The sequence below is a fragment of the Tamandua tetradactyla genome, chromosome 21, assembly GCF_023851605.1.
Source record: "Tamandua tetradactyla isolate mTamTet1 chromosome 21, mTamTet1.pri, whole genome shotgun sequence".
NCBI classification, from domain to species: domain Eukaryota; kingdom Metazoa; phylum Chordata; class Mammalia; order Pilosa; family Myrmecophagidae; genus Tamandua; species Tamandua tetradactyla.
The window spans coordinates 36,826,033-36,853,075 of NC_135347.1; the positions used below are offsets into that span (position 1 = coordinate 36,826,033).

Consider the following 27,043-nt stretch of genomic DNA (forward strand, 5'->3'; position numbering starts at 1 on the left):
CAAGACTACTGCAGTGGAACTAGGGCAAGTTAAAATGCCATAAAGTTCCTCTTTCTTATCAAGGCACAGTCATTTTTCTTGGGTAAATGCTCCTTGGATTGTTGCAAGCCTTTGATTAATTTCCAGAATTCTGAAAAAGTTCATTTTCACAGGTTTTTTTATGCTAACATTGTTTTTTGTTTGTTTGATTGGTTGGTTTGGTAGAAGCAGATTTTCTGAGCTTCTCATTCCACCATTCTGGAAATACTTCTCCACACTTGCCTATTTTTAAAGCATGCTCATGGACGGCAATGCCTTCATTAAATTAATGGCTTTCTAATTCTTTGATTTAAGGTGGTTTGGATCAAATGCCAAAAATGTTGGGCACTTGGGTCATTCAAATATTACCACATAGAAAATAGAGACTTCTGTCTGTTTGTAGAGTTTCTTCCAATTTAGGGCATTAGAGAGCAGGTGCAGTAAAAGGAGAATTGGCTTTAGTACTGTCTCCAGCATTTTCACAGAGGAGGCTTTAAACGTAGCGGTATACATAGAAAAGGGACACTAGGAAGCTTGGCACTCAGTTTTAATTTAGACTGTGTGTTTCTGGGAATGGCTGGGAATACAAATATACTTGAAGATTAGGAGAGCTCTAAGGCACTCACAGTACCACCCCTAGTTGTCCCACTGACTGAACTGATCAAGAAGAGAAAGGCATTCTCACCTTGCTACTCACAGTTTGGTTCATCACTTGAGAACCATTTCATCTGTTAGTTTCCTTATCTGAAAAATATGAAAGAATTAAACAGATACTGTCCAGCTTAAATTTTTTAATTTCTAATGTCTAAATTTTTGAAACAACAAAGAAACTTTAATTTTCTAAGGCAAGAAAGTATGCTAGTTTAATTTCAGTGGTTCTTCACTGATGTGTGCTTATTTGGGGCCCCTTGGCTCCTTATAATTCATCAGAAAACCTTCTTTCTTATGGCTTCTGGTTAATTGATATGTTAGTGGAATAATTATCTAAACCAAAGCCTTTTCTTTAGGAACACATCCAGATATACATTTCTATTGCTTTTATAAAGCCAAATGAGGTTGTTCTTCATTGCATGTATCTTTCTTATAGCTAGTCTGAAAAACTTTGACCAGATTATCTTTGTTCTGATTCTTCTAAATGATAGAAATTTTCAAATAAAAATAATGAAGTTCCTTTTTTTTGGTAAGTTTCATCATATTTGTTATTGCCACATTTAAAAAGATTATATTGCAGAAAAATTGATAATAATTAGTGTCTTCAGCAAACTGCAAACATATAGAAACTATATATTCATTCAGTTTATATAGTTCATATAATTGCTGCTGGTGACGTAAAGCTTGCTTTTGAGTTAGAACTATTGTTCAGCTTCTTGCTAAAGGCACCTAATTATTGTGAAAGAAAGTAGTATAGTCACAGCATTTATTGATTTTGTATATACTTGGCTGTAAAATATTTGTTCTTTTCCTCTTAGGAGTCTTAAATAGAATCATGGAAAGTCAAAACTAAAAGAAACAATTAAATATCATCTTGTTCAGTTCTTACTGTCCTTTCCTCTCACCATTTTATAAATAAGGACACTAAGATTCCTCCTAGATTAAATTAAGTTTCCATATTTTAATGTTGATTATAAACATTGGAAAAACAATTAGATAATGATGCATGGATTCTTTAAATTATATGACTCAACCTGAATTTTTTGTTTCACATAATTGAAACAAAAAGTTGAAATAAATTACACATAACAGGGAAAAATCATCAACAAAAATTATTGTCATCTGGATGGCCCTTACTCTTGCTTCTCTCCTTTATGCTGGTAATCAAGAATTACTAGTTTGGAATTACAACATCTGGACTTTGGGGCTGTTACTATATTTTTTCTATGCTATGTCTTGTCAATCTAGGGACCCACTCTAACATTTGGCCAATAAAGAAACTGTGGGTAATATTCTGACAAAGTATTACTTGACCAAATATATGTTCTCCTACTTTCTTTTCCCTATTTCCTTTTCTTCTAATTTCTCTTTTTTCCACCTTCTTATCTGTATCCCTACCATAAGCATTTGTAGATGCAGAGGATTGAAAGGAGAAAAATCGCCTGAAATTCCATCAGCTATTGATAACCATCATTAAAATTGTAGAGTCCATCCTTTCATTCTTTTAGTTTATGTGTATGTGTATGATGTATATTTTTATATCTTTTGCATCATCATAATTCTTTATGGTAAAGTTCTGGAGAAGGAATAAGTGAGTAAACAGGAAAGTAAAGAATTACAGCTTCTGATATGACTGCTAAATTGCCATCTAAAAAGATCATATAATTCAGCAGAGTCTGAAACTACCTAGTTTTTAGCAAATATTTTTATTCACTGTTATTTTGCCATTCCTTTGATTAGTAAGAAGAAACTTTTTTTTTTTCAAATGTTTATTGGCTGTTTATCGGTCATATGATTTCTGAGGTAGAAGTAGCTCTACTGTCTCTTAGATGTAACTAGATTATTGCAAAACTGAGTTCCCAGTCAAATAAGGCCCAAATAACTGGCCAGGTTCTGGCTGCCATAACATATGCCTTCTGGTTTTAAAGCCTCAGCGTGTGTGGAGTCGGAGCTGGAGGTGACCCGCTGCCTGAGGTTGGCCCTGCAGGACGCTGTCAGGAACACTGTACGGCAGGTCACATCTGTGTTGGGCCATGGGAAGGACTGTGGGGACGACCTAAATGCACACAAGGTTCCTGAGTGTTTGCTCAAGAGCATTCCAAAAGAATGGAATTATATTCCAAAAGACACCAGAAGGAAAAAATCAAGCAAAGGTAAGGACATTTGCTTTTCTTTAAGGAAACACCCCTGAGCAAGAATTTTTCCAGGATATGTAATCAAGTAAAATTCTAAAACTTATAAGATTGAGAAACTATATATGAATCTTCCTTCCCCCAAATATATTTGGGACTCTTAGTTCTCTTTACTGTGAACCCTATAATCAAGAAAACTGGAGATGAAAGTAACTCATGGTTCTCTTCTTTACCTAACCACTAACTGAGAATTTTCATTGATATTTTGTGTTCATGATAGCATTCACAGACTAGTATATGCTTTCACTTTATTTCCTTTAAATCTAATGAGTAATCTAAAATTCATACTCTCAAGTAGATTGTTCTGATATTGTTTAATTATTCCTTCTTTTTTTTCTCCCTGCAATCACCAGTCCTAACTTTCTATTCCTTTGTTAACATACCTACACGTGCAGCTTTTACGTAAAAATTAGCACCCCATTTAGTAACTACATCGATTTTTCTGACAGATTTTTCCCCCAATACCCATGGTTCTGAATTCAGTGCATTATTCCTATTCAGGGCAGTACATCTACCAAGTAAATTTAAGAACCATCAGTTACCCACATTATTCATTTATCCTGTTAATCAAGTCCTCTCTTAAATGTTTTTTACCTATCTAGATGTTTCTACTTTCCCCAAATTTCACAAGACCCCTTTGAATGTATGTTATGCATCCGTGTTCATGATTCTTTTTTTAGGATCTTTAAAATAAAATTTTCCCCTTTTAATTTCATCTTTAAAGTAGAATATATTTTTTTCACTACTACTAAGGAAGCATTGCAACACTAATCTCACTAAACCACCAAAGTCGATTGAAGGGACGAGCCTTTCTTTCACTCTTCTTCCTGGAAGATCCTAAATAATGTGGCTCTGATCCAGCAACCTTATATTACAAACTCAAATCAATTATCTATCTGTGACCTTTCATAGTAGAGTCTTAATTCTGTCCAAGTCCTATTAAACTGCCTTTGAATCTAGTAAAGCCATTTAATTGAAATTGAAAAATGTCAGCTTTTCATTACTTAAGTTCTTTCTTGACTAAGAGTTGCCATTTCTCCTTCGTTTTAGCTTTTGGGTGTTTCATACATTTTGAGCAATTTAGAAGAATGATCTATAATTAATATGTGATGTTACACAAGCAGCACAGTTTTGCTTATGACTTTCAAATCCTTCTTCATGAACAATTTTGCTTTCTTCAAACATTTTGGAATTCCTCCACAACATTTCGAAGAGCTCTGGACCCAAAAACTGTTGACTTTATAGATACCAGTTGTTTGGGTTTTCCTTCCTAAACAATATTTTCATCAAATTATCAGTCTGGGAAGAAGGACAACATACAGTGGGGTCACAAAGGGGTACCAGGCCACATGAGTATATAAAAGAAAGTAGTGAAAGAAAGTGACTTTTTAAAGATGTTTTGTATTCCAGGTAGCTATGACAATTGGAAAAAGCTATTGCTCTTCATTTCTGCCTTCTGAAACGCTACAAAGACTTTTAGGCTACCACTTCTCAACCTTTTGTTCACTAACAATATTACAAAACAGATACCATTTATATGCTGGGCATTATATCAGTTGTTCATTCTTTTATTAATTCAATAATATTTACTTAGTAATGTGTATTATAAAACAGCCACTGTTTTTTGTTTTTAAATTAGAGAAGTTGTAGGTTTACGGGACAATCATGCATAGGATACAGGATTCCCGTACACCACACTAGTATTAGCACCTTGCATTGGGGTGGTACATTTATGACAGCTGATGAAAGAATATTTTTATAATTGGACTATTAACTGTAGTTTATGGATTAATTTTGGTTCACTGTGTTGTGCAGTTCCATGGATTTAAAAAATTTTTTATTATAGTACCGCATACACAACTTAACAGTTCCCCTTTAACCACATTCAGATATATAATTAATTATACTACTAATTATGTCAAACTGTTCAGGCACTGCATTGGAGGCAAGGAATACCCTGTAAATAAGATAGCTCCCCTTAGTGCTTGAAGCCTATTTCCAAATGGGCCCACATACCTCAGGGCATATACAAGATGATTCTTTGGTATGTGAAAAAAAAAAGGAAATTAAACTTTACTAAAATTTCATGTGGAGATTGTCATTGGACTGCTCTTTTGGACTGTGAGTCAGTCCTGTGTTGGGGACAATCGGTGAAGAAGCTCAGTTTTGGGCGGGGGTTGGGGGGGCGGACAGCGGCACCCTCAGTCCTTCGTTAGCTTTCAGTGTATGGCAATGAATACAAATTTCCCTATATGGGACAGAATTTAACTTTAACAAAACCGACCCTCACAAAACATACAAGTAGCTTTGACATATTCTTCCTAAATTGCAGATTAAAGCTAAACCTGGAAATGGAAAGCAAAAGCAACAGTGACAAAAGAGAAAAGCTCACACATAATACCTTTTCTTCCCAGGAAGAGCTCGTTCTCAGCCATGTCATATGGTGAAATAATGATGATCTAATCAGATCGGGGTGGGGAGAGAATGTGTTGGGAACCTATTTGATATGGCTTCCCGTATATTTTTTTAAAAAGGGAAATCTTTTAAAAATAGGAGATTTACCATACAGTTGGATCAAAGTTCAAATGTTTCTGACATCGCTCCGTTTAGGCATTTGAGCGATGTTTCAAAACATCGTTGTTTCAAAGAGCAAATACACAAAGAGCTAGTTGTTTTGTTTTTCACAACAATTAGAGGAATGTTTCCCAAAAGTAAATTACGTTTTTAATAAAATGAATGCTTTATGGGAGAACTGATAGAGTAAATGCTTTAACTGAAATAGTGGATTCTGGAGAGAGGTAACAGAGGCAGCCACTACAAGGAAAATGTACTTATGGCATTGTTCATTAGCAAATTGTTGAGAAATAAATCTATTGCAGAAAGACACTAGGAGCTATCGGAAGTAATCAAGATAGTTTATTTTATGGGAAAACCTGAAATCTTAGCTAGTGTCACCTACAGATTATATTTGCACACTTAAAAACTTGGAACAGAATTTTCTAACATGTTTTATTCCAAATGAAGTGTTTCAGTGATACTTGAATCTTCTGAAAACTATAGAAATGCAATATTTTTTCTATTTGTTTGCAACAACAACTAATTAATATCAAGGAAGATGGACACTTACTATTCAAATAGCCTTTGTGTATTTGGTGGTTGAAATTGAAAAACTAGTGCCATTATTTAGTAAGCTCAGCTAATGATACACTGTTCCATGTGTACGTATCTTCATGCAGTGGCATTTTCACCTATGGCAGCTGTTAAAATCAAGTAATAAAACAAACTGAATTTAGAACTTGGCCTTCAAATCACTGTATCATGAAGTGTTAAGGTTAGATTTTAAAAATATTCAAGCATGTTAAATCACATTATCCTCACTAAAGTATTATTGCTATTTTGTAGCATTAATAATAAAATAAAATAAAAATTAATTTAAAACATTATTTTATCTTTAAGTCATTCTTTGTAAGTTTTCTTTCTTGAATATTTATAATCCACAAAATGTATTAGTATAAGAGCACACGTATATAAATGATAAGTACAAATATATATATATATTTCATCCATTCTGACATACATTTTTTTCTTTCCTTGCCATCTTTGACATTGGTATGCATTGTACAATAAATGGCATCTTATAGTTAGTTTTGACTTAGACAGAAATTTGATTTAATTAAATAAAGACAGGAAAATGAATTTATAGCATTATTACCTGATATGTACTTGGATTGTGAAATGGTTACTCCAGATCTGCAGTTAAAACCTCTTTAGGACAGAAGTGAATATAAGACATAATCTTTTAAATCTTTTAATTTGAGTACCTGACAGTAGAATATGAAATATGAGATCTAAACACATAAAGAAACATTAAATAGCTAAAATAATTTAAGGTCACAGGGGGTTAAAAATTTTTTTTATTATCTATATTTTAAGTCACATGTAAATATTCATTTAAATAAAAAGAAAACATTCATCAAGGAACTGTTTTTCTTTTTGCCAGGTACAAAACAAGCTGCTTTTACATTCATTATCTTATTTAATACAACAGTCTTAGGAGATTTTTCAAATCTGGTTTGTATCTGTTTTTATAAATTTATATGGACTATTCCAGATAATTTTGTAAGTGATTCTGATGTTGTTGTGAATTTCTGAGGAGTCACTAGACTAGATATATGTTTTCTAGGAGTTTTGCACTTTTTTGGAGTAGCAGAACTTGTTTAAAAGTTTAAAAAAATCTTGAAATTTTTTCATGTTTTATTATCTTTTTTTATTCTGTAAAACAGTAAAAAATGACGCGGGCCACGATGGCTCAGCAGGCAAGAATGCTTGCCTGCCATGCCAGAGGACCCGGGTTTGATTCCCAGTGCCTGCCCATGTAAAAAAAAAAAAAAAAAAAGAAACAGTAAAAAATGTTTATTGAAGAACTTGAAGGTATCTTCTTTTTGCTTCTCACTCAGTTTCAATGTTCAAATTCAATTATGCACATGGTATATCAAAATTCTGTGTCTGGCTTTTTGGGATACTCAAAGAGCTATGAGATCCTTTTCCATTCTCTTGAGAAGCTTTTAGTTTAGTTGTAGAGACAACTCATGAAGTCATAAATAACAATATACCATAAAAAACAAAATAACAAACAACAATAGGTAATAATACAAAAGATGGCACATTAGGGATTAATTAAGAAAATAGTCATATGGATAATATGTTCAAATAAATTTAGAAGGAGGGAGGAGACTTTGAACTAAGAGTTGAAGAATCTGGGTAAACATAAAGTGAGGGCAGTCTCTATGGGAGTGATGAGTCTTTTAAAAGCCCAAATAGAAAGGATAAAGCATGTTGAAGGTCTCATAGAGAAGGTTCATAGAAACGTGCTGTGGCTGGACTGTGAAGTGTTTTGATGGCAAAGCTATGGAGACTGATCTTGTAACAGTGGTGAGCAGTGAAAACAATTGTAGCAGAGAAATTGTGTAAGGACAGTCATCGTGTGGGAATTTGTCATCACCGTGCAGGGGAGCAATGAGGTGAGTCAGGAGAGCTCTTCAGTAGACCAAGTAGGTACCAGCCCTGAGAAAGGGCTTGAACTAGGTAGGTAACCCTGGTCCCAGAGAGGAGGAGCTGGATGTCAGAGAGAGGGACTAGGAGAAAGAAGATTGGGTATGAAGGATCAAGAATAACATTTAAAAGGAAGGAAGAAAGGGAGGGCGGGAGGGAGGGCAAGGAAAGGAGAGGAGGAGGAGGGGAGGAAAGTGAGGAGATAGAAGACAGTTTGGGAGGATGATAATGATTTTGGTTTTAGTTATTATTGCATTAATGGAGAATGGGACAGAGAAATGGGGATGCCCAACAGGAAGCTGGAGTTCAAGGGTTGCAAACCCTGGAGAAAGACCAAGACTGGAGAGTCTGGATACATCTGAAAGAGTGGTTCTTACCCCAGATAGTTTTGCCTTCAAGGGAACATCTGGTCATGCCTGGAAACATTTTTGATTGTCACAACTGGAGGAGTGCAACTGGCATCTAGGATGTAGGAGTCAGGGATGATGCTAAACATTCTATGATGTGCAACAGAGAATTATCCAGCCCAAAATGTCAGTAGTTCCAACACTGAGAAACTCTGATTTAGGAAGGGAGAAATTTATTAATCTTCAGCAAGGAAGAGCATATAGAGCCAACAGTCAGGGGGCCAGGACTTCAGCAAAAACTCACATTAGGAGGTGTTAGGAGAAAGTGAAATAGCAAGGGTCACAAAGGAGTAAAGGGGAATAGTAGAGGTAAACATGAACCAATTTATTGGCTCCTTTACTCAGCAAATATTCATTGATGACTATTATATTGCCAGGTATTAAATGCTAGGATTCAGCAGCACCCTCATAGAGCTTATATTCTAGTGGAGAGGAAAGATAATGAACAAATAAAGGAGACAATTATTAGATGGTTCTAAGTGCTGTAATAAAGGCAGCAAAACAGAGTCCTATATTAGAGAGGGACTAGGGACTGGGATGGGAGGGATGTGAGGGAACTGTTTTAGATGGGATGTTCTGGGAAAGTCTCTGAAGAGTGACATTTGGACTAAGAACTAAACAAAGAGAAGGAGCCAGTGTTGAGAAGAGTTGGAAGGATGCTGTCAGACATTTCAAGAGAAGAGGAAGGCTTGAGGGAAGTCAGAAGTACCAATGGCTTTAAAGTCCAGCAAGGGCATCTTTACATTTGTCAGTTAGAAGGACATCTAGGTCCTTCAAAGCTGCAGCTTTAAAAGGTAAAAATATAAATAATAATTCTGAGTTTTCTAATCTTCAGCTGTGAGAGGAAAAAGAAAAGCAGACTTGGCATTGCTTAGAGTTGGGATTTGGGGGTTTTAGGCAGTACTTGCAGGAGACCCTGGTAGAATTCTGTCGGAAGATGTCAAGCACCTGCTCCTTTTGACAATTTTCTCCACAGAAATTAGACATCCCCACACAGCACTCAAAACAACCCAGTAATGGAATATGAATGCTAATATTAATCATGCCTTTTCTTTCTTTTCTTCCCCAGGCTTCACAAGGCTTGCTGCACAGGCAGTATCTATTGTAATCAGCAAGTTACCTACAGTGATTGCATGTTTGCCTCCCCCAATTAAATACTTCTTTTTTCTGTCTGAGAGAAAAATGTCAAAAAACTTTGTTGAATTGAAGAAAGCTGGCCTGCTTGTCTGGAACTTGATTGTAATTATATGTCGGATATTTGAGGATAGCAACACTGTGGAACTTTTAACAGGTGCCTCCCTTGACAGATGGAGTAAAGAGAAACTCGGTTTAATCTGTGCATGTTTGGAAAGCATCATAGGAAAGACAAGTAGCCCTAATCAAATGACCCAACAGGTCATACAGAGCGTGGAGCAGCAAAAGCCCAACTGGATTGAAGGTCAATTGTTGAAAGCAAGAAAATTGAGCACTGAATGGTAAGGCACACTCGATCATTTCAAAACATATTTTTCTTTCACTTAATTTGATCAACCATAGTCACAATAAGAAAAATCACCAATAAACAACAGCAAAATATTGTTAGAGGGGCAGCAGTGAGCATTTTGCTAATTGCATGGGAACTTTGTTGAATGTAGGGAAAGATAAGTATTACATTAAAAACAGGATTGGTAGAAGTTCCTTGTGTTATTAAAATTTGAAGCCCACTGATATACTGGAACATTATACTTTTTTTAGTCACCATCTAAAGGTTTCTGATGAAAAGGGTGGTAGTTTGCCCAGGAGAATTTAGTTTCAGTTCTTTTCATTGTGCAAACAGGTATCTAGTGGATAGCCAGAAGCATTTTGTAAATGGATTGGGCATGGGGATTAAATTAAGAAGGAATTAATGGATATAAAAAGCTTTTTATTGCTTTCTGTGTACCTGATTGTCAAAAAGGTACACATTTTTCATCTAGTAATGTAAGAATCCCAGAGGGCAACTGGGGCATATCACACTAGAGCTATAAACACACCCAGCTGTTTCTGTATGAAAATGTCAGCCTTCTCATAGGTTTGTCACCAAGAGCTGAGTGATTTGTGGTATTACAAAGATTTTTAAGTGTCCCTGATGAATTTAAATATGTACATAGAGTTCTCCTGTCGTAAAATTCTTCTTCAGGAATAGAATTGTGTGCTATTGATAAAAGAGTTCTGGTTCAGATAATCTACAAATTACTACAAAAGCCCCTTCTTCTACAGCATCCTCACACACACTACCCCATTCTTCTAGAATATATTCACGTGTGCTGGGAAGTATTAGTATAGTTTTCTGCCGAAAACCACTAAAAGACATTTAAAATATGATTACTTTCAGTCGTAGTGAAAGTGAATGATGAAGAACTCAGGCTTTGGAGTTAGTTGGACAAGTGCATATCCCTCATAGGTGAATGATCTTGGGCAAGTTATGGAATCTCTCAAAGCCTCACTTTCAGTAAGGATAGAGTTGTTTTGAAAAATTCAATGAGATAACATCCATAAAGTGCTTAGTATCAAACTTAGAACTAGGATTTGTTATTTATTAACTATTAAAATACATGGCATCCACTGCTTAGTAGTATGATGACTAATAATCTTTACTTATTGATATTAAGTATAAAACTTTATATTAATCCAAATAGGGAAAAGTAGGTAATCATGATTCTCCCAATGCTGTCATACTGACTTCTAGAAATTTACTCCTGAGGTGCCTATGGGTAGCAATAGCAGTCAGGTAAATGCTTAGAGACCTTCCTAATCTTTACATTTTCATTAGATTCCAATTTACTGGCTTTAGTCCAATAACTAAAAGATTAAGGCCAAGATATCCTTATCCATGGTTATAAAACAGAGAGAAAAATGAAGAGTAAAAATAATGGGGCTGGATTAGAGTTGAATTTATGATACTGACGATTTAGGAGCCCTTCTTTCAAATAAAGTCAATTTAAAGCAATGTCTAAGTTACATACTGAGAGCTACATTCTGGAATCTGTAAGTAAAATATTTTCCTTAAAAGTTGACTCTGGTTTAATTTTTGTAAACAGCACCAATACATCTGATATCCTATAGTAGGGAGTTGTCTAGTTAATATTTAACTTACCAGCAATGAGCCAAAATATTGTTTAGTTATCTGTTACAAGACTGCTGATTTTAAAAATGTTTTACAGCCCTCAGAGGTTCTGACTAATTATGAAATTAGCACAATTGTTTTTCTTGCAATTTTTCAGATGATACCCATATATAAACATGCAGATTTCAAGTTATATATTGCATTTATTTGAAAAAGCATTAAAAATTTGACTTACCTCACTTTAGATAACAATCTCTTAGATTTGGGCATTAGGAATGTTTCTTCTTGACTTTTACCTCAAATTGATTATCTGAGATAGAAGTGAACTTCCTCCTTTAAGTATTTCTCACAAATCAATGATCATTCAATACATTGATCCATACTATGAGAAAAAATGTATTTTAAACCATAATGTCTATATATAGGTGGAAGGTTGCCTAAGCTTTACTGAATATATTTCAGTATTTTTTATAAAAATATATATATATATTTACTGAATATATATATATATATGGATATATGAATGTAGAATTTAAAATAGTTTTCTAGTTTCATTAAATTGAGTCTTAACTCCCCCTGAAGATTATGTTGGAACTAGGTGATATCATTTAGCTAGATTTCTTTCACTTGCATCCAGATTTAACTTTGATTTTATGGAAATTGTGAAAATAACTGCAGTGGAAAAGGTGGCAGCTCTAAGCGTTGCCTGTCTTGCATACTGCCTGAAAGCATTACTATTCATTAAAATAACCTTCACTTTGTAGTAACACTCAAGCTGTAAACAGTCAACTTAGATTCTGGAGAACACGCAGCCCAAAAAAGTAAAGAAATGCCTGTCTTTGCAAAGTAATTTGTCGAGTTGAAGATTATTGTTTTTCATCATGGTGACCCTGACTTGGCTGGCTGGGTGCATATACAGATTAAGATTAATGCAGTTATTCCTTGGCTAAGGTCTGCCTCTTTCAGGGCACATTCTCCCTAATGACATGATTGATAGGCAGTCCCAAATCTAGAGAGGAACTCATTAATCATAGCATTGACTGAATCCAATCATTTGCTTCACCTGCACAGTGATGGACAGGAAAGGATACAATGCCGGGGCTGACACTGAGACACTCTTTTTGTTAGAGGGCCTCAACTTTTTTCAATGTCAGCCTCTACAAAACCTGACAAGAAATTTTGCTTGCAACCTGTGTGTGCACCTTCAAAAAAGATACTTGCAAACTTCTTTAATTGTAGCATGGTTTTTGAAGATTTGCTCTCACTAATGGATATCTCTAAGACAGAGTAAGATCTGCTTTTCTTTTTTTACCAAATCCTAAATCTCTCTTTTTTTTTTTTGAGAAGGATGTTTTGAGGCTACATGTGGAAACAATATCAAAGTTAATGTCCAGCAGCTGGGTATGATTTGGTTCAGTCTTTAGGTCAGCGGCACTGACTCTTAGCAGAACTAATTTTATAATCATGGCAAAATTTCAGTAATGAACTGCAGTATACAGCTGATTACACCACCGTAAATTTCATTTAGTCTGGGAAATAGTGGAAAACCATGAGTTTTCTTAAGAATTCTTAGATTGCAAAGCCTAACATGATCCCAATAGCAATTGTAATAAGAAAATTAGTGTGGAATGTATACCATGTAAGTTGAAGATCGTGGTTTTCGGGGTTTTTTTGTTTTGGCTCTGGTCTAGTTTGAGACTAAAAAAAAAGAAATTCGCCATTCATTATTACCATGTAAATAATGTTTAAAATTAGCCATAAGCATATGCATTCTTAAAAAAGAAATGTTTCAGTAATGTATCTTGTATGTTCTTGGTGTGGTGATAGTAGACCCTTTTTCCAGAAGAATAATCAGAGTAGCGACTTTTGCTAAGTATCTGTTACAGAGAAGAACCAGGAGAGGGGCATTCATTTTTAAAAGGCAACAAGTGTGGAAAGGCCAATTTCAAATAGCCAGTGGTAGTTTCACTGCCTATATTTAGCATAATGGGCTCCCCCTTTTGACACTTTAATTAGTCTTTACACAACAGGTGTAAAAAGGAATCTACCAAAGAAAGAACACCAAAGCTATTTCCAGCATCAGAGATACTTTTTCCTCCTCAAAAAAGAAAATACAAATTATTTCTTGCATGTTCTTGAAAAGAAATGTTTTGTTTTCATCCCATGATTACAGCAATTTCAACAATTGCAGTAATGGGAAAATGTTTTATAGATAGGTGTATAAATGTAGTAAAGAAATGTTTTAAAAGAAACTATTCACTTTTTTTAAATGCTTTCAGGTGCTTAATTCTAAGGCTCTGTTTATTCTAAGGCTCTGTTTATGGGAGTCGCAGCGGTTTGGGAAGGCTTAACCTATTTGAGCGAAATCTTTATGAGCTCTTGGAATATGAGATTTACATTGACTCTCCACACTCAATCTCTTTGATTATTTTCCGTCTTTAAATTCTTCGCTGCTGATATTTATATGCTTTCTTTGTATTAGCGTGTTTATGACAATGGAGAAAAGTACAGCCTCAGAAGAAGGAGAGATTGCTCTTGAACTGACTGAGCAGAAAATAAACACGATGGTCCTGGATCTCTGCCACAAACCAGGTGGCAGTGAGTACCTGAGGCAAATTTATCACATCATGCAGCTCAATGAGGTAGGGAAACGGCCTTTTTACCGAGCAATTAGGTGGGTACTGGCCTGAGGCAGCATCTGCTGGCAGCTAAGGGTTAGTCAAGGAGGTGCTAATACTCTTTAAAGTCAATACCAAACTCAATATTGCATTATTAATAGAATCTATTCAACTCGGCTGTACTGCATTCACACTGAAAGAGCTTCGCGGAAGCCACGTAGGTTTTATTTGTATGGTTGAAACAGTAACATGGCTCATAAACTCGGTTTAGTTCTGAGCTGTAGCGACTGGAGGTGTGGTTTGTAAATTGTGTGTTTGTGACAGTTAAGCTGACGTGAAAATCTGGTATTTGTGAAATTCTTCAGAATTTTTTGAAGACAGTTGTAGCTCTGTGCCTGAGGGGTCAGACTTGTGTTGGCGAAGTTGGACACTTCTTACAAGATGAAAAAACTTCAGAATATTGAACCATATTAGGGAGCAGCTCTAGTAGGTTAACCCAAGACAATTCATTAATGCATGGGCTCTGGTTAGAACCAATGATATGGCTGTCCACCACTCTGTTGGGTTAAACCTCTGATCTTGCATGTATTTCATGTTTTAGCAAAAAATGTAAAATAGCAGGTATCTCAGTTATTTATTTGAAATCTTGAAAGTTTGCTCATTTAATCAGAATTTAAATTTGGTTTTATGTGTCCGAATTGGAATGGGACATCTGTATGCTTTGGTTTGCAAACATCTTAATATATTTGGGGGGAATAGTAAAAATTACATAAAATGAATAACGTAGTGATATGGTGTTTTATCTCAGTGAAATAGGCCTTAAAAATTATAAATGTCTAGGTGTGGATTAAACTGTACCATGTTTTTTTTCCCCAACTCAGTTATATACATGTTTTCCCCACTATTATCCATCCAAACATTGCTTCAAGTAAAAATATTGTTCCCTGGCTTTCATTAGAGCTCACCAACCAGTCCAAAAAAAACCCCCCAAAACAGGTATTGATATTGCCACATGTTCAGTGATAAAACCTGAGTGGGATGTGAAGAAGTTGTGGCTGTAAGAAATGACCCTGTCTTTAAGGCAGTGGAAATCAGTAAGTAACTGTTACCAAGTAAAACAGCCTATTCACTGATGCTGTGGATCCTTCATAGCTTCCTTAGAATTTCTAGTTGGGAAACTTTGGAATGTGGGACCTTGGCCGACAACAAGCAAGTCCTTCATTGCTGCATCGTATTCTTCATTGGTATGTCTCTCTGGCCACCCAGATTGACCAAAGGAGCCATAATGACTACTGAGGAATAGGAGGTGCAGGATGATTACCCTCAGGTCCTTAGTAAAGTGGCATTACAGTAGCTCCAAGGAAAGTAGTGGCTGGTATAGATTGCCAAAATGAGAGAATAGTCACATATTTAAAAGATCCAATCCCCAAAAGACCAGTCAACACTGATATTGAGAATGAAGCACAACCAATAAAAATGAGGTTGCATATTTATTGGGCGCCAGCCATCTGCTATTTTCTGGGAATCCAAATGCTGCTCCTAGTCTTACAGAACTCATGTAACTCTGAGACAATGGTTCTACTGTAAATGCAAGTATGCTCTGAGATTTGATGTATGTAAGATTCTTCACTGGTGTACCATCCAATTTTGATCCATTAACCGTTTTCTTTTGCTACAACTGGACATACTTACTGTCAGGGCAATGACTGTCAGATGGGCTGTTGAGCTAGGTCCTTGGTGGCTTATTGTACTGACTGCACATGATGGTGTTTCAGGGTACAAAGCACAAAGTAAGGTGAGGTTGGAACTAAAGAAGGTAGAGAGAGCTTTGTCTTGTGACTATTAAAAACCCAGGCAATGAACCCAAACATCACCACAGGAGTAACCCGTACCTATGGCTGCTTTCAGCATTGTTATGCTGTGGGTGAAATTGCATTGGGATTTTTACTCAATTGATAAGCAGCACTATGAGTCTTTGGCACCTTCAGTTGGGCTGCTGGATATTATTTGAAAATATCGTATTAATACAGAAGCATGTATGGGTATAGGTCTGGGTGAGAGGAAGAATGCGTGTGCCACTGATAAAGACAGAGAAATTATGAGGGCAAATGAGTTCAAAGGTGTTTCGTCTTTCTTGAGCTTTCTTTCTTTGGTTTGTTTTTGCTTTTACACTAGTTTGGCATACAACAATTGCACGATGCAATAGTACAATAAGGACTGGGGACTAATTATGAATATAAGATCTTTTACAGTTTGTGATAGTTTTTCTCTCTAGTTCTCAGTGATTTAAATGTGGCCAAGCCTTCAGTACCCAAAGTGGGGTTTTCTGCATGACTATTTCGATGAGTGTCAAAATAAAAATTTATGGTATATTACTGCTAATTCACTTTGAATTAAAAAAAAAAATATATATATATATAGCAAAAAAATGAAAAAAAATGCAACACAGAAGATATTTTGTCTTTGAGATAAAGGTGAGATGTCTAAGCATAAATGTCCATTTGGTAGTTGAAGATCTTGGCCGTGACCGCAGATGAGAAGAGTGACTCAGGCTTCAATGAGTGTGGGAGTTAAGATCACCAGCCTGGTGGAGAGAACAATGAGTAGAAAAGTCAGCTTTGAAGTAACTGCACTTGCACTGGAAGGGTATTCACGAAAGAATGGATGCCTTTTGAAGAAATATACCAGATTAGCGCTAAACTGGTGAAAGCAGTGTTGCAAAAAAGGAATCTGAAGCTTTTAAGGAAGGGTAGAGACAAGTGTCTACCCTTGTAGCAGAGAGGTCAGAGAAAGTAACAAGGGAGAAAACCACTGGGTTTGCAACTTACAACAGAGCACTTTCTTTTTTTTGAATAGTGGAAACAAAATAAAAATATAGCCCTATGAGAGAAAACCAGTAGAGAAATATTATTAGCCAAAACAGAGCATTTTCTTCTATGAAGATAGATTTTATTCCTTTTACCAATTTTTACTTGCATAAATAATGATGGAGAAGATTTTTGTTCCTGTTTAATAATCTAAATCTAGTTTGTAGAACTATCAGATATCCATAAAATGTCCACAAAAATAGATTGGGAATGTTCACCCTATTTACTGATGGTTGGAAAATGAAGTATAATGCCCTAAATGGACTTTTTGCACAGGCTGCCACTGGCAGTTGGGGGATTAGAATAATATATTTTGATCTTCTGCTGAACTTTGACGTTTTTCATTCACAGCATGGAAACAGAGTTTAGGAACTTACATTATAATTAATTCTGCATAGAATGAAGCTGCTTGCAGTAAAATATTAGAGTGTTTAGGATTTTGCTGAGTATGGGATACACAAGCAACTACACTTAATGAATGAATGGGCAAGTCTTGTACCAGGGGTCATCAGGTACTTGAGTTTAGAAGTTTTAGCAAACAGACATGTTAACACATAAACCAATGACAAGCCAATACCTGTTAAAAAGATTCTGATATAGCAAGCATATAGTCATTATTTGTTAAATGATCTTATAATCTATACTATACATTAAGGTTACCTAGTTTTGATGGGTTTATTGCACTGCTGATTACTCTGCTATGTATCTGCTGAAAACATATTCTGTCCTGAGGCAAGTAATAAACTGGAACCTTGAAAATGTGTTGAAAAGGGTAAATTTGGATATTGATCAGTTTTTTTTTTAATCAGCTTATTTTTAAAGAGAATCTATACATCTCACTATCATGACTTGTAATTTTTTTTCCTTGAAGGAATATTTAAAAGAACAGCTGTGTTCTATGAATGGTTCAGAGGAAAAGCCATTATCCATCCGACCTTTAAGGATGACCTTGAGGAGAGGGGAAGATCCGCCTTCTGCCTTTAACCCTTTCCGTGTGTATAAGGTGTTCAGCGAAAACGCGCTAGACCAGGTATGCAGAAATTAAATGGTGGTTGTAATTTCAATGTGTGCTTTCTTTATAATAGTAAGAAAAGAAGAAAAAAAAAGCTTTGCATTTGATTATTTACTCAGAGGGTTTTTCCTAGGAAGCAAAAGGCCCCGCTCTTATTTGCGTGCCGAGTACAAACTGCCTTTGAAAAAGTTATTTTACCTTCTTCCTATTTGTCAAACTGATTCATCTGCTTGGTCTGTGAAATGTAACCTTTGATCGGGTCGGTACAGCGCGGGCAGAGGGGACATCTGTTAGGCTGTGTCGGCAGGAGGTCTGAAGAAGCAGGCATTTGGTAACTAACATCCTTCCCCTCCTGACCCCCTTCTCCCACCCCCAGTCACACCCTCACAGTCCATCTTGCTGTCTTCATGAATGCATCCAGTAAATGAACAAATAGTTCACTTTAAAATTAATTAGAAAACGAGCGTGGCTTTAAGGGGTATGAGGTTAATTTGCTTTTTATACCCTAAACACATTCCTGAATTTAGAATGAATTTGCTAACAATCTGGATATGTGGAATAAAGGCAAAGTGATAAACACCACACGTTTTTAAATGTCTGATTGTGCCGTGGTTGGAGCTGCGAGTTTCAATAGTTAACATTAAAAAGACCATCTTTATGCCAAAGTGTTTAATCTGCCGATGCTTTTGCTGTGTTCATTCTTTTTGGTGACTTTTCCCGGAAGCTTCTTGACAGACAATTTAAATTAACAGGGCAGAAGAGAAGGATTGCTTGACCTAGAGCTCTGACGAACATAAGAATTAAAACATTGGCCTAATTCGGGATGCAGATAATATTTTTACCATGCCTGCTCCAGCTCTAGTCTCCATTCATCAATACTGTAGTAGAATAAGACCTTCAAATGCTGACAACCTGGGGCAGAATTCTCCTGCTGTATGACAGGATTGTAGTGCTCGATTAATCAGCAGGTGACAGGGGATAGTTCTTGTTGGATTTTAGACTCCGGCTTGGGTTCTTATTTCCAAAATGATTTAGTTTTTAGCAACATAAGCAACTATAATACTTTAGAACCAAATAATTGTATAAGTTTGAGCTTATTGGCTGCTTTTCTGCATTCTACATTAGATTGCTCCAAACCATAAATCATGATTGTGGCTGCTAAATTATCCTTACTTTATTTAAATAAATAACATGTTTTATTGAGTTCTGAATTATGAGATTATTTTTCACACTAATTTTTCCCCTTACTCTGTTTCGAAATTATCTATTAAACGAGAAAAAAAGAGAATAATTTATGCTGTGTGTCTTTATAGGTCCTTGTAATCTCCCCTTTAATGCATTTCTTAACCAAAAAGGATAACATATTAATATCACACGCGAATAAAACTGGGTCTTATAATTTGAATCTTAGCACTGCTAAAATTATTTTTAAGTCAAACTTCTGGGTGCTGAAAAAAACTAAAAACTGAGATGATAGGTGAAAAGGTGCCGGTTATTTTGCTTTGCTTTCCAAAGAGTCACCCTCTCAGAGAAACTTGGTGGGCAAATGCCATTAACACTTGGAAGAATAATGACTCAAGAAATTGATTTATATTTTTATAAATAATGACTACATCCCCAAATGGATTTATAAATTAATTGCTGTCTTATTGGAATAAAAACCTTCTTCTGTGGGCATGATTGATGTTATCTGTCTAAGTCCTTGTTCTGGACCCCCCTCCTTCTTAGTTAGTCTATCACAGCTGGAGCTTTAATTTACTGATCATATTAACTCTGATTAATAACTAACAATAGCGTCTTCTCATTTATCAACAGACAGCCATCACAAAATGGAACTGGAATTGGTCAAACTTGCTGCCAAATTATCTGGGACTGGATAAGATGACCTTCAGTTCATTGCTTGAAAACAGGTAATAAGATTGGGGATTTTGGGGTTCTGGTTGGGGAAAAGATTACACAACACAGTTTTTTACCAGCATACTTTTGGGAAAAGGGAAAATAGTGTATCATGGAATCTCTATTATTTTCTCCCTCTCCACTGTCTCTTCTAAAAAGAATAGCTATGGTTATATGAAATATGCTTTATACATGCTATTTCTCCATAGTAAGTATTTGCAAAGGGCAGCTATATTTTTTTCTGAAATAAAATTAATTGATTTAGTTTGACTTTAAATAGTTTTGGCTTTGAGTGTATAATAGTTCAGTATTTTAAACATCGAAAGTTATGGACTTGAACGTCATAATTCTGCACCTTTGTTTACAAATCATTTAATGAATTCATGCAAAATGCCAAGCCAAATCAACTAGTCTAGTCAGGGGAAACATATAAGTAAAACTGTCATGATTGAATTTTTCAATTTCCAGCCAGTTATTTTGGCACAACTGGGCAACCCAATAAAATGATAATCTGATTTCAGCCTAGGAACCCACACATGTAGTTTATTTTCCAAAAAGTGCAAACATTTTCTTTATATTTTGGATCAATTAACATGTTTTTTAAAATATGTTTAAAGTTTTCAGTGAAAAACGGTAAGGTTTAAACGTTAAAAATTGGATTTCTCTATCAAATACCACATTTTCAAATAAGACACATGTGTGCGTGGTTCCTTTTTTATTCCTGTATCATCTGTTTGCTTATGGCTGAGAATGAAAATAATCTTCTGTATAATCTCTGTGATGTAGAATGTGTTTTCATATCTTTTTGCAAAAATATTGGGTATCGTTTTTCCTGAAAGACAATAATGGCAATGACATAGTAGAATTGTCAAACCATCCTTGAGAAATCTGGATGCATATGAGAAAATATCTTAAGAGAGAGATATTGCAGTATTTCCCAGATGGAAGTTAAAAAAAAAAAAAGGCAGCTTTATTGCCAATAAAAGCTGTGGCTTAGCTGTGTGTTCACAATGGGCTTCCTAATATTTCACCCATGAATTAAGCTCCTCCATTCATCAAGGGCAGAGTTGCACAACCCAGAAGCTTCTGCATCAAAGGCAGAGTCTTCCCCAGCAGGTTTTTGGCCTGGCAGGCAGCAGTCCAGAAAGCACCCTACTCATCCACAAGCCCGCAGAGGAACTCTAATCTCTCCCAAAGTCAGTTGGAGAGATGGGAGATGGGGGTGATGTAAGAGAGGCCAGGTCCTCTATGGAGCCTCCAGTTATGTGATATTTAAGTAATATTAAGCATCTGTTTGGAAACAAATTAGCAAAGGTAAGTTATTTTTTTTTCCTGCTATTTGGGAAGATTTCAATTTATGCGGATTGACTGTATTATGATACTTACTACATTTTTTTTCAACTGTGAATTGTTGCTTCCAATCCACTAAATGATACTCTAAGAGCAAAAAAGAAAGACGACACATTGTTGAAAACGTACTGCATTAGCGTTGTATAATGTTCACTTTTAAGTGAATTTGTATTTTAACCAAAAATGCATATTGTTATTTTTGTTTAACAACTGTACATATACTTCAATTAGGTTACTAGCTCTTAAAGTCTATTTCCCTGAGATATGGAGTGCGAGAAAAGAACTCCCACAAATTTAGCCAGAAATAACAGGTCAAAACAGTTCTCTTGAAAAAAGGTCATGAATTTTTAATAGAAACAGCTAGAATCTCATCTTAATAAGAACCTTAGATTTCTAAAGAATGGTATGAAAAGCATTCTATTCCAAACTGCCACACACCAAAAGCTGCAATGAACATAATTGAGCTACCTTAGGAAGATGAAAGACACCTGAGAGTTTTTAATCTCTTCCAGCACTTTCACTTTTATTTTAAGAATGTTATTTAGGAGATTTGATTAATACTGAAAGGGTAAGGAAATTGTTTCTGCTGTTTTCTCTAAGAGACTCTTTTGTTTGGACTTATCTGGAAATGCTCATTTTTAAATACTGCATTAATTTTTTTTCCTTTTTTCATCCACAAGCACTTTTCTTTATTGACAACGTACAAATCCGTGACCTCAAGTATAACTTTACTTTGTAGCGCATTGAATTTTTGACAACATGGTTATCTAAAAGATACATATTTGAAAGTGAGAACACAGAACATTGCATTTTTGGATCTAGAGTTACACATGCCATCCTATACTTACAAAGTGAAATTTCTTACCCACAACTTTGTTCTTTGGGGTAGGCAGAGTGGAAGCAGAGAACTCAGAGCAGGTCAGCTGAGCACACTCTGTTTTTCCTCCTCCACATTCAGCAATTAAGCAGGTTGCTTGTTTTCTTTTTGCTCCCTTTATTGGTAATATACTTGTTCTAATCTATCTCTGCTCTGTGGTCTTGTATATATATATGGGGTGGAGAATGTAGTCTGAGGACATAATGTCACAGTGATATATATATCATTTTATATAAATATATAAATATATATTTATATATTTACTTATTTTATATATATAAAATAAGTTCAGGAGACAGGAATCCTTTCTATTTATATTCTAAATACCTTTGTGCCTGGCCTTAAACTTCAGTATAATAATCAGACCTTCTGTGAACTTATTCTCTCAGAATTGAATACCTGATGTGAACCAGAGCCTTCTCTCCCCTAAAACAGAATGGAGATGTGAGGATACATTAGGAAGCTTATCTAAACTGGCTTTGGCTTTCCTCATCTTTAAAATGAAGTAGATAATTATATACCTACTTCATGGAAATTATTGGGACAGTCAAGAGTGCTCATGGATTTGGAAATGTTTTTGAAAGTCGAAAACACAATACCTATTTAGAAAAGTAGTAGTGTCTGCATCTGACCAGGTAAGGAAACAGAAAAGGCCATTAAGAATTAGTAGGGTATTGGAGTGTGAGTAATTACGCAGACAGTTACATAAAGTCCAGGCCTAAACTGATGCTGGAAACCAGAACAAGTATCATGTCAGAAGCCAGGCAGTGAGCCCAGGGTCCACAAGATACAACATTGGGATAAAGAGTACAGAGGAGTGTCCAAAAGCATGGTGAGCCACTCAGGAGATGAAGACTCAAGAGATGACTTGAGAGATAGTGAAGACTTGAAAGAGCAATGTGCAGTGCCAATGAGATCTGTATCTGAGGTAATACTGGCCTTTGTTCTATGAGCTGGTTCTGTGCTGACTTCAAAGGCAGAAAACATCCTGAAGTGGCTGCCTGAGTCCTTAGCTGGAATGTGTCCTCTGCTCACCATCTGGCTTCATCTCAAAACACCTTCCCCTCCAGTTCGTGAGGCTCCAAGGTCATTGTCTTCTTCCACTCTTTGGGTTTTCCAAAATCTTTCTCACATTAGGGTCTTCGTTACTACTTTGGCTCACATTGGAGCTCCCTCAGTTCTTTACATGGCCGGCACCATCTTGTCTGCCTGGGGCAAAGTGAACTCTACAGAGTCCTTTTCTTTATCACCCTATTGAAAGTGACATTCCATGCCACCTGAGCATACCATTCTACTGTTTTCTTTATTGAATTATCAGTCTCTAAAAATCTTGATTTTTGTCTGTTATATCTCTTAATTCTACTCCCCAACCACACACCCACTATACATTGTATAGTATAAACTCCACTGAAAGGAGTATCTTGTCTCATTCCAATTGTGTCTTCAGTACCTAGAACAGCCCTTGGGCACATAGTAGGCCCTCAGCAATATTTGTTGAATGAATTAGCAAAGAAATGAGCAGTAAGAATGAAGAGAAAGTCGGCTCCTGACAGATGAGCACAGAGCAGGCATTCTGTAAATGTGCTTTTTGATTAATAGTCGTGTAGGTACAGGAAGCATTTCTTGGAAAATCCCAAATAAAAATTTACCTACATCCATATTCATTTTCTTCTTTTTCCAAATTTGGATGAAAATCAAGTTGATTAAACTCTGTGTATTTGAAATGCCTATTTATTATTATTTTTGTTATTATTATTATTATAGTTTGAACTCTAGCTCAGAATAAAAGCACAAAAATCTGTTCTTTATTTTTAGTTAATTGTTCCAATTCATGCCGTAATATCTTCAGACACAAAGTCTGCTCTTTCCCCCAATTATTCAGTAATCTTTTGACACTTGGGTAATAGGGTTTGTATTTGTTAGATAATACTAAACATGAAAGTTGAAAAACTTAAGGTGGAGTTAGTTGACAAAAGTATGTAAACCAAGCCTTTGCAAATTAATTGAATGATTTTCAGGGTACTTAAAGAAACATGTAACAGCTGAGACCTCAAAAAGACAATCCTGAATATATATATAAATGATATATGCATTTCAATTTAGAAAATTCACCGTTGTGGAAAATAAAGACTCCTTAGAGGTTTAGGAAATCAACCTACATATCAATTCTGCACCTTTACTTTTAATGCTATGTAAGAGTAAGTACAGTGATTGTACATTGATCTTTTGAAATAACAATGATGTGCTTCACTGTTTCTTACTATTAGTTTCTGTTTTGTTTTTCTCCCACTTTAAAATAAATCCACAATACCGAATGAGATGGTGATTACATTTGCAGGAGAGTTCCCCAAAAGCAACACTCTATTCCTTCATTCGTGGCGAATCTCCAGATTGCCATTTTGATAGTGTTTTCTTTGTCACTGGAGCAAATTTATGTTGCTTCTTTTCTCTTTACCTTATTTATTCCAGAATAATTCCCAAGAATTGTGGTATTGAAAATAATCTGTGAATATAGTGGAGTGCCATGCTATTTTAGCCATCTAAATATACTGCATATGAGTTTGGCTTCTAGCTGAGCAAACACAATTAAATATGATGGCAGGAACAGCAGAAGGGGTGGTGGTGGCAGATTTCTGGCTATCACTTTGGGGTTTTTCCAGGTGCACAATAACCATATATCCAAGAGGAAACAGGGATTAGAAAACATGTTTTAAAAGTGCCATTGATCTGGAAGTGCCATTGATCTGGACTTGATTGTTTGCTTTTAATAATAATTATTAAAGTATCTCTACCTTCTATCAGATTATAATGTGTGCTCTGTGTGTGTAGAGAATAGAAAATATTGTCTCTGGCCTCAGACTGCACGTGCTGCACTCTCAAATGACCATTCTCAAGCAGTGCTACCATTAGCACAATGTTTATAGTTGTGCCTGGCAGTAAATTCCTGGTGTAGCAGCAGGCTGCCTGGTTATGGAGAGGTGGGTTTAGGAAAAAGGGGAAACTGATTTTATGACTGCATACCACTGAGCCTTTATGTATATTACATATGCCGTAGCATTTAAATTTGGGATTTTTCATGCTCTAGCTCCCATGTACTCTTTCTTCTGATCTCTACGAAAAAAGCCTCAAACACAATGGCTTTCCAGCCACCGTTGCTGTATCTCTTCAAGCAGGAGCAGGCTTCCTGCTATTCTGAAATCCTAAAGCAGCATGCTTTTGGCACAGAAATTATCTACATGTATTTAGGATGTGTAAATTTAACACTCTGGTCCTCAGGATTTCTAGGGGTTAAGGATTTGGTACATGAACCAAATGTGAATTGTTTCTCTATAGGTTACTTGTGTATGTCTTTTGTCCTTTTAAGGTGTATGAGGCAGTTTCACATAAATCTTCTCATTTGCCCTCCATTACAACCATACAATGAGAGCTAGATGCTAGTGAGGCTGCAAAACGTTAAATGACATGCCTAAGGTCAGCTGTAAAATGGCAACTAGAACGCAAAAGGAGGTCTTCGGACAATATATCTGGTGCTCGATCTACTACACCATAATCCTGGTCAATTCTTAATTGACTATATTCACTGTATACCAATAATAGCAACAATAATGAAAGCAAACATACAGCATACTAGCCACATGAATGGCATAATTTTTGTGATTTACATACATATATCTAACTCTAAATCCTTACAACCACCTTATAAAGTCTATGTCATATTACCATCATTTTCCTGAAAAGGAAACTGAGGCACGGGGTTACAGAGCTCTAAGTGATAGTGCTAAGATTCTGGTTCCAGAGTCCATGCCCTTAATCACTTCTCTCCCCTGCTTCTATAGAGTTAGCTTCATGTATTCATTCAAGAAACATTTTTTAGCATCTACTATGTGAAAAGTACTTATTTCCAGTAAATTAACAAACTAGGAAATATACTTCAAAGGGGCCTTTAGTGCTACTGCATGACATTTTTAATCCATTTTGAATTTTTGCTTTGTTGCCTCAAGTCTCCTTTCCCTCCTTCAAATCCCTCTCAGCAACTGACCAGCCACCTTCTTACTTTACCAGGCAGATTGAAGCCCTATAATATGAACCGCTCAATTTTCCTTCCTAAACCTCAATTTTTTTTTTCCATCATTGCCAATCCTTTGCTTCTTTTCTCTTCCCTTGGAAGAGAAAGAGCCCTGTTCTAGTCAAAACTTACCTTGTGGAAAGCCTGAGGGGCTAAAAGTTTGGACTTTAGTCAATGGACTTGAAGGAATCATCAAAGCCTTTAGCGGATGACAGGAATAGAATTACTCTAGGATATTAATAATAGATGGGACCGAGGGACCAGAAAACTAAAAAGAGGGAAGGCCATGTTAGAGACTGACTAGAGTCTGAGCAAGAGATTATACAGCACAGATACAAAAGACATTCCCCAGGAGGCTTGAGGTTGTCAGGAAATCTCCTCTTAATCTGCACAGAAGTAGTTACAATACTTCTTTGAAGACAGTATGGCCCAGGTAAATATATATATGTATTTTTTGTATGCTGTGTATGGCAGGGTCACATTTCACTCTTTTTCCATGTGAGTAGCCCATTATTGCAGCACCATTTGTTGAATTTTGTTTGTTTTTGCTGGCTTCTTTGTTTTTTTTTTGATTGTTTGAGAAGTTCATGGGCCGGGATTCGAACTCGGGTCTCCCGCATGGCAGGCGAGAATTCTATCACTGAACCACTCTTGCACTACCCCGGCCCACGTAGTTGTTTTTTTTTTTTTTTCTTTTTTTTCTTATTTTAACTCTTTTTATTGTAGAGTATGCCATATATACAAAGCAAAGAAATAAAAAAGCAATAGTTTTCAAAGCACTCTTCAAAAAGTGGTTATAGGATAGATCCAAGAGTTTGTCATGGGCTACCATACAATCCTCTCAGATTTTTCCTTCTAGCTACTCCAGAATATAGGGGGCTAGAGGGCTTAAGTATCATCACAATCGATTTTTTTCCTTTTTTTTTTTTTTGTGAGCAGTAACATATATTCA

General features: G+C 35.9%; 1 protein-coding gene across 8 annotated transcripts in view; it reads left to right on the forward strand.

Annotated features, from left to right (window-relative positions):
* Positions 1-27,043, forward strand: part of KIAA0825 (KIAA0825 ortholog) — a 467,160-nt gene that overhangs the window by 241,207 nt on the left and 198,910 nt on the right. For 7 of the 8 annotated variants that reach the window (XM_077139139.1, XM_077139135.1, XM_077139134.1 and 4 more), the window contains 5 exons: positions 2,598-2,822; positions 9,390-9,795; positions 13,888-14,047; positions 17,762-17,920; positions 19,718-19,812. In XM_077139139.1, coding sequence (XP_076995254.1) covers positions 2,598-2,822; positions 9,390-9,795; positions 13,888-14,047; positions 17,762-17,920; positions 19,718-19,812 — 1,045 coding nt within the window. The remainder of the gene's footprint in view (positions 1-2,597; positions 2,823-9,389; positions 9,796-13,887; positions 14,048-17,761; positions 17,921-19,717; positions 19,813-27,043) is intronic. The other variant, XM_077139141.1, reaches the window with a different exon arrangement.